Source organism: Trifolium pratense, linkage group LG6, assembly GCF_020283565.1.
Source record: "Trifolium pratense cultivar HEN17-A07 linkage group LG6, ARS_RC_1.1, whole genome shotgun sequence".
Taxonomy (NCBI): Eukaryota; Viridiplantae; Streptophyta; class Magnoliopsida; order Fabales; family Fabaceae; genus Trifolium; species Trifolium pratense.
In genome coordinates, this window is record NC_060064.1 from 14396727 (window position 1) to 14405710 (window position 8984).

At 35.3% G+C, this 8984-nt stretch overlaps 1 protein-coding gene across 1 annotated transcript; it reads left to right on the forward strand.

Annotated features, from left to right (window-relative positions):
• The first annotated feature begins 2001 nt into the window (after window positions 1-2001).
• On the forward strand, window positions 2002-3148 carry LOC123891789. Its single transcript, XM_045941677.1, has 2 exons — window positions 2002-2829; window positions 3113-3148. The coding sequence occupies exons 1-2, from the start codon at window positions 2002-2004 to the stop codon at window positions 3146-3148; spliced, it is 864 nt and encodes a 287-aa protein (XP_045797633.1).
• The last annotated feature ends 5836 nt before the right edge of the window (window positions 3149-8984 follow it).

Sequence of the window (8984 nt, forward strand, 5' to 3'; positions counted from 1 at the left end):
AATTTAAACAGATACAACTAAGTAACATAATATGTATGTTATTTGATCACTTTTTTGACTAATCAATAATTGTTCATGTACCCCCAATTGAGCTTTTGCCTTCAAAACATTCATGACTATCCTTCATCAAAGTAAATAACAGCACAGGAATTGTGTAGGACATATATTTATTTCAGTAGAAACTCTTTAAATTAATACTCGGTAAATTAATAAATTCTCTAAAATAATAAATTTGTCCGGTTCCTGCTTGGGCCGATGTAAAAAATTGAAAAACTCGATAAAATAATAAGATAATAATTTTTCGGGAGATCCCTTTCGGTCCCAAGAAAATCATAAATTAATAATTCATAGAAACTGAAAAAAAATATATTACAATCTATTGAAATATGATTCAATAGTTGTCTGTTTTCCCTTAAAGTTCAAGTCTATTTGGAGCTCATCTCTAACTTTTCTTATTGCATTCAATAGCTCAGGTGTTGTATTTTTGTATTCTATCATAAAGTTGTGAAGAGTGTTCAAGTCTATTTTTGTATTTTTGGTATGTATAGTATAATTACTTAAAAACTCTTTAAATTAATAATTATTAATTTATCGATAAATTAATAACTCTCTAAATTAATAAATTTCTCTGGTCCTGATATTATTAATTTAAAAAATTTCTACTATAGTTTAAAGTTTAAACACAAAAATGGTCACACGCTATTCAAAAAAAAAAAAAAAAGTCTCCCATGCACTTGCATGTCCTTTTAAACATAATCAAAACATAGAAACTTCAATAACCTTTTACATAACCAAAATAGCTTAGACTTTTAAACTTAAACTTAAAAACTAGAACATAGAAAAATAACTTAGACTCTTAAACTTAAAAACTAGAACATAGACTCTTTTAAACATAAAAACTTATACTCTACTCTTAAACTTAAAAACTAGAACATAACTGTAATAATTGACATTGTGTTGCATAGTTCATTTTTCATTCTAATTAAGATCAAATTTCAAATGTTTGTATGTGATCATGATATTGAATTTTGAGCTGTGGGAACAAATATCTTCCATCCACCGTATTCTTCATTGTTGGTCATTGACACCCATTTTAATAATTCCTTTCCTTTATTTTTCTTGTCTCTGCATCCTTAGTTCGGTTCGGTCTACATTTCTATAGAGGGTCTGGCTAAAATGATACAATTTGATCAACTTACCCAAATATAACTAATGGCATCTAACATTTCATTTCCAAGTTGTGTTGGTGATATCAAACTGAAAAGTTAGCGAAATGAATTGGTTAATAGCTCTAAACAGCAATTCTATTTTATTCGAACTAAAAAGTTAGTGAAATGAATTGGTTAATAGCTCTAATGACGGTCGATAATACTATTTAGAAGTAAAAATTTATAACTCGCCTTGTCTTTACTGTTAAATATGATTGACGTTATTGACGCCACGTCAATTCAATACAAGTTACATATTTATTTTTCTTTGTTTTAATCGAGCCAGTATTAAATAAGTCATCATTTCAATGATAAAAACAATAATAATCATTAGGAAAATGATGAATGGCACGAGACATGAATAGACAAATAAATCTCAATCGTTGCTTTACCATCAGTGCACCATGATTCCGTTAAATGTGGAAAATAAATAATAATCACATGTTAATTTTTTATTTGAAGGAAAAAAAATCCATCTACTACTTTTAAAAAATTCTTAAATCCCTCTACTACATGTGATTATTGGTGCAACATGTTTGCTCTAGGAATTATTCAAATCACTATTGCTTTGTGACACATAGCTTTTCACAAATTTGTATTATGGGACCCCTCCACTTATTCAAATCACTTGTTGTATAAAAAAGATCATATGCATAGTTGGATACTTGGACCACATTGCATTTAACTAATTTGTGTCACAATTGAAGAGCAACAAATGTTTCTCTTCCCCTTCTTAGCACCATATCTAGAAACTATAGAATATATCATCATTACTTTAGTATTAAATAAGCCAATGTCAAAGACAACAACTCAAGTCACGCAGATATGTGCCTTGTGTGTTGGTAATAATGAGGATAGTGAACATCTTTTATTTAACTGTCCAAGTAGCCAGAATGTGTGGAATATGGTTGGTTTTTCTCAAGTTGTCTCAAATGCTTTAGCTAATAATAATGATGCTCCGGTCATTATCTTTCAAATTCTGCAGCAGCTGTCGAAAGATGATTCAGCAGTATTTGCTTGTGTTTTGTGGCGTATTTTGAAGCAACGTAATAATCAGATTTGGAATAATGTAATTGATGCTCAACATTTTGTTTTTTCCCGTGCTATTAATATGTTGCAGGATTGGAAAGCAGTCTGTATTGTCACTTCCAAGCCAGGCCCGACTGTTCAGGACTCTGCGGTAAGATCTTGGCGTAGACCGACGATCGGCCGAGTGAAATGCAACATAGATGCTTCCTTCCCGCCGAGCTCTGACAGAGTTGGCATTGGGATTTGTATCAGAGACGAACATGGTGCTTTTGTTTTAGCTAAAACGGAATGGTTCACACCAAAATGCGAGGTACACATTGGTGAAGCACTCGGTCTTCTGTCAGCGCTAAAGTGGGTACATGAGCTCCAGCTAGGTCCTGTTGATTTTGAGTTGGATTCAAAGAGAGTGGTTGATAGCTTCCATTCTTCAGTTAAAGATTACTCTGAATTTGGTGTTATTATGGATCATTGTAATCTTGTTTATAATAATTATTATAGAAACTCTAGTGTTGAGTTTGTGCGGAGACAAGCAAATGAGGTTGCCCATTGTCTAGTTAAGGCGGCCACATTATCAGCTAGTTTCCAGATCTTGGTTCATGCTCCAAGTTGTATTGAACATATTTTAATTAATGAAATGCTATAAGCACCTTTTTGTCAAAAAAAAACTCAAGTCACTCAACGTTCAAAAAAAAAAACTAAAGTCAACGCATATATATGGAGGAGAATATATATATTGGAATAAAATTTACTTTTTCCTTTCCAAAAAAGTAACAATATTGAAAAATACTGTACTAACTTGTATTTGAAAAATAAAGCATGAAATGACTTCTACCCTATAATTCACTTTGGCATATGCACTTCACTTTTGTTCTCAGCCAATCAATATTGTTTCGTACAAGTACTACATTTGATGCAAAATAATAGACTCTTAACTTTTGAAAAAGTCAAAAAGGACATGTATGTGCATGGAAGACATACATAGAACTACATTTGACATTGATATCGAACATCTTGTAGAATATATGATCATAAAAGAAAAAATGAACTTGAACCTTCATTCTTTAAACCTCTAAAGTAATAACATGATTGATCCTTATGAAATCATAATTTCTAACTTATATTTTGGGAACATTCGACCATGTATGTTGAGATATTTTATTGCATCATGCCAACAAATTATTATATAAATAAGTTCTCCCCTAATTATTTTGAATTTTGGTTTATAAACCAAATTTTCGATATAAGCATTTTTTGATGTGTACAACTCAATTGTTCCAATATAATCCATTTAAATGGGTGTAAAATAAATTGGGAAAATAATTTTGATATGATTCTCCAACTATTATAAATTACCTTGAGCCAATAATTGGAGATTTGTTTTACTACCCACTAGGCTGATTAATTTTTTTTTTCACACAAAAAAGTCCACATAATTATAATAGACCAAACTCATAATTTTCTTAACATCCATGAAGTTAGAAACCCTATGAAAAATAGAAGAATGAATGAATATAAGAATTAAAAGAGATACTATATTATCAATGGTGGTGAAAACAAGTTTTCGACGACCAAAATAGTTGAGGTGAAACATTTTTTAACTTCAATTTTATTTATAGTGACCACGAAATCATAGATTATGATATTCTTTTCTTATGTCGCATTCTTTGCTTCTTGAGCATGTCTTGCATAATGTTTAGACTTACAAAATAAATGAAAAAATTAACAAAGAAACAGTTTAGTTATATCACTTAATTTTATTTTAGAATTTTTTAAAAATCTATTACAAACACTATTAAAATAATAAAATAGCTTTAAAAAAAATTCTGAAAAAAATCTAAAACTCTTAAATTTAAATCCCAAAAAATTCACCAAACGCACTTCAAATTCAGTTTTCCCGCTTTTCTCTTTGCAATTATTACTCTCAAACATTTTGCTCTCAAGATCCACACTGCTTTGTCGAAGCTTGATTCATTGGAACCGAAAATTTCAATTTCACAAACATTTTGCTACCGAGTTCAGTTCTAGACCCGAGAAATTTGATGTTCCTGTTCAATTCAATTCAAAAAAAGTGACGAACCGTAGCCTCACAAAACTCCTTCTCTACTCGTCGTCTCGAAACAAAACCCTAAACTCTTGTTAAGGTAAATGCAATCACTAAGTTCTCATTGACATAAGCAAGGCCTTATATAGCTCTTGCAAAACGGTTACAATCAATCAACAACAAACTAACCAACTTATCCAACTAACTTGTGCCTTAAGCAACCACGCGCGCGTAGGCCTAGCAGCCGCAGTTGGCTCACACGCGGGCTTGGCTTGCCAATGAGCATGCCTGCAGCTCATACTCTAACAATGCCTCTCCTAAACTGCATACTATACAAAGATTCAGTTTACAATTACATCTTCAATCTTACACAAGCCTAGCATATCTGATGACGGATCGTCACACTCTCTAATCCATGCCTATTTTAGCAACATTAGATGCATTTTAGTAGGTTTTTAGCAATAAATATAAGAGAAATCTAATCATAAGCTTGATTACTTGTTTTGCAAGAAAACAGGAAAAATTGCAGGAAATGGATGATTTTCACTACGCTGGGGGCGTAGCCCATCACGCACCGCGTGATGGAGATCACAGGGAGCTGAATTTTCACTCTGATCACGCGCGGCGTGATACCTGACCACGCGCGGCGTGAAGCCTTGTTCAAGAAGTGGATTGCTCTCTGACTTGATCACGCGCCGCGTGATACCGTTATCACGCGCGGCGTAGTTGATGGATCTGCAACCACGCGCGGCGTGACAGATCTGGCGCGCGGCGTGGTTGCGTTCAGTATATATGGTTTCTGCATAATTCTGTTAGAGGGTTCGAATTTTCTGCTACATTTCACTGATATTCTGATTTTCTGAGCATTGGATCCTGGATTTCATTGGATAGCTTCGAGCACATCAGCGGCATGGATTCTCAAGCCATGAAGTTGAAGCGTGGAGGCGAACGAAGCAACATGAGGAGCTAGATTTCTCGTGGAGGTAGGATCTGAAATCTGGCACGCAGTGAACACAATGCTGCACAAGATGCTATAGCACACGTTGCAGCAAGACAGTCGCAGAACACAGTAAATAAATAAATAAATTGCAGAACAATAAATAAGACAGGAAATTGTTAACCCAGTTCAGTGCAACGTCACCTACTCTGGGGGATACCAATCCAGGAATGAATCCACTATAATAGCTCTAGTTCAAAGCCCTCGACCAACACCCGGTACTTGACTTATCACCTAGACACTACCCGTGCAATCCTACCTAAGAACCTCTTAGATAATGAGACCCCGTCCCAAATTCCCTCTAACAACACGTACCATGTTGCTGTCAATAATAATAATCAAGATGGAGACACTCTCCTAGAAACTAGACCACACTCTTGCTTAAAAGCTTATGAGTGAATCACACACACTAACTCCGTGCTTAAAAGCTTAGGAGTAGCTTACAATTAACAACCAAAACACAGTCCTAAACTTGCATCAAATTGACACAAGAAAGGCTGACAAAAAACACACAACCAAAACCTTAAAAAAAACGCACGCTTTATGAAAGACAAGGTTTTGAATACACGAGTTGTAAAGGCTTGAGGCTTCACATATTTATAGTCTTCAATTGTCTTGATGTCCAAGTTAGGTCTTCAGACTTGTACAGCTGTGAGAATTGCGGCCCAACCCTAAATTAATTTCAAAAATATAATTTGTTTGTTTCATGTTGTACCAAACAAAAAAAACGCCAAAAATATAATATAATTATATTTTTGTTTTAAATCACTTTCCTTTGACCGACTTCAATAAAACTTGCTGAGTAAGTCTCGTCTTGCCTAGACGCACGTGCCTGAATATATAATTGAAGCAAATCTTGACTCAGATTTGAAATAAAAATTCTGCACGAAAACAGAGCTTCAGTATGCTGTACTATAATGCTACAGCATCTCAGTTCAGCATCTGGCTGGTTGGCTTTTGCAAAATGTAGCCAATCAAAACACCAACAATCTCCCCCTTTGGCAAATTTTGGCTAAAACAACCTTAGGCCAGTGCATAGAGAGATACAGTCTAAACTTTCCTTCGAGTCAACATAAGCACACAACTAGGAAAGAAAGTAGAACGATGCTAAGCTATTTGAACTTTCCTTCGAGTCAACATACGCACACAACTAGGAAAGAAAGTAAAAGAATTCATCAGATGAATAGATAGCTAGCACGTAAGCATCAGAGGCATGCAACAGCGGAACATAACACATCTTAGCCTCAAAGTACAGATAGAGAGAAATAAACTCTCACATAGTGGATTCAAGATCGGAGAAATAAACTCCTTAAAATTTAAGTAGCGCCACAGAGAATAGGAAAAATAAATTCCTATATAAGCATGCATATTAAAAGTAGTAGAAAAATAAATTCTACCTACTCCCCCTCAATTTATGCATAAACATTCACTCCCCCTCAAAACATGCATATCACATAAAACATGCTATACTCCCCCTCAAAACATGCATATCACATAAAACATGCTATACTAGATGCTATAGCATTTTTCATCACATCATGCACACAAACACTTAAACATGCTATACTAGATGCTATAGCATTTTTCATCACATCATGCACACAAACACTTTTACTCCCCCTTTTTAGCCATAAATTCTGACAAATAAAGTCAGTACCACACAGTAGGAGCAGAACTTCCACAGAGTTATCAGATCATAGAGAAACATAGAGTGCAGAGAGAATCAGAGCATAGGAACTCATAAAGTGCATATGACAGACCATCAGGGCATAGAAAACCTGGAGTATCGGAGCCAAAAGACATGGATTGTACGTGTTACAACCCAGAGAGTCATCAGGGCGTAGCCCTACAAATTAAAATCCAAAAGGACATGCAAATAAAGCATAAGCATGTCACATAGAAGGACTTGCGTCAGAGTCCTCCTCCTCTACCTCAGTATCACCACCTGCAATATCATTAAGAACACCAGGATTGACATTGAAAAAACACCTTGAGGTCAACAATCATTTGCTTCCTAGGCAAAACATCAGTTGACTGATTGACAGATGATGCAGCACAGTCTGCAGCATGTGTACCCTCAAACAGTCTAAAATCAAAAGATAAATCACAACCTCTCTTACTAGAAACACCAGCCTCAGTACAAATGCCAGGATGTTGAGCTAGAATAAAATCACACATCAGTGTAGGGAAAACTATAGGCATTTTCACAGCACATGACTTACCATGCATAACAGTTTCATCAAGAATATGGAAACCAAGGTCAAGAGGTGATCTGGTCCCTACAACATTTATAAACCGAGCCAAACCTGTAGTCAGAGTATTGGAATGAGTAGTTGAAGCCGGTTGCAGTTTTCTGCTTTAATCAAATCAACAAGCTTTTAGCATTGTAAAAAATCTTCACTTAAATTCCTTTCCACATCAAGCCTTCTTTAACCTCCTAGTACTAGAAGCAGGAGTTCTCTCAGTAAGGTTGAGATTGTCCACATAAATAACATTTGAATCTTTCTCAGCAGATTCATCAACATTCAAAGGAACAGACATAGTTTTACCACTATCATCAACATAAGGGATCACATAGATATCATGAACAAAAACATTATCAGTAGTAGTTGCTTCAGAACCCTTTTCTTTGTCAGGAACAATAACATCATCTGGAGACTCGGGTATCAAGATGTTATCCAAATTTTCCCGTGCTGCAGATGTTGTAGCATCATGTGCAGCATCTTTCTCAGGAACACTCTTCTTGACATGTTCCAACACAGAGTCATCTTTGACCTCAATTGGAGTGCTAATATCATTACCAACAAATGTTAAACACAGTAGGGGAGAACACCACATAACTTTCTCTGACAAACACTTTCTCACCACAAGAAACATCCTTATCATCAACAAACACACAATTCTTACCAAATCTTCAGATGTTTCAACAATACCCATAACAGCGTGCATTACTAAATAAGTTGAAGAGAAAACTGCACGCCACACTTGCAATAATTGCTATAACTCTTCAGATAGGCAAATCCCAAGTTTGCCTCGCAATTTTTCAAATTGGACCGCATCTAGAGCCTTAGTAAAAATATCAGCCAGTTGTTCTTCAGTGGCAATATGCTCAAGAGTCACAATACCTTCTTCAACTAGGTCTCTAATAAAGTGGTGTCTAATATCAATATGCTTCGTCCTGCTATGTTGGATAGGATTCTTTGAAATATTGATGGCACTAAGATTGTCACAGTACAATGCCATAGCATCTTGTACCACATTGTACTCCAGCAACATTTGTTTCATCCATAATAGCTGGGAGCAGCTGCTACCAGCAGCTATGTACTCTGCTTCAGCTGTAGATAAGGATACACAATTCTGTTTCTTGCTGAACCAAGATATAAGGTTGTTGCCCAAAAAGAAACAAGCTCCTGAGGTGCTTTTTCTATCATCTGCACAACCTGCCCAATCAGCATCACAATATCCTACTAGCATAGAGTTCTCACCATGAGTATACAAGATCCCATAATCACATGTACCATTCACATACTTCAAAATTCTTTTCACTTGAGCAAGATGACTCATCTTTGGCTCAGCTTGGTACCTAGCACATACTCCTACAGCAAAAGTAATATCAGGCCTGCTGGCTGTAAGGTATAATAAGCTTCCTATCATGCTTCTATAAAGACTTTGATCTACATCAACTCCCTTTTCATCTTTGGTAAGCTTT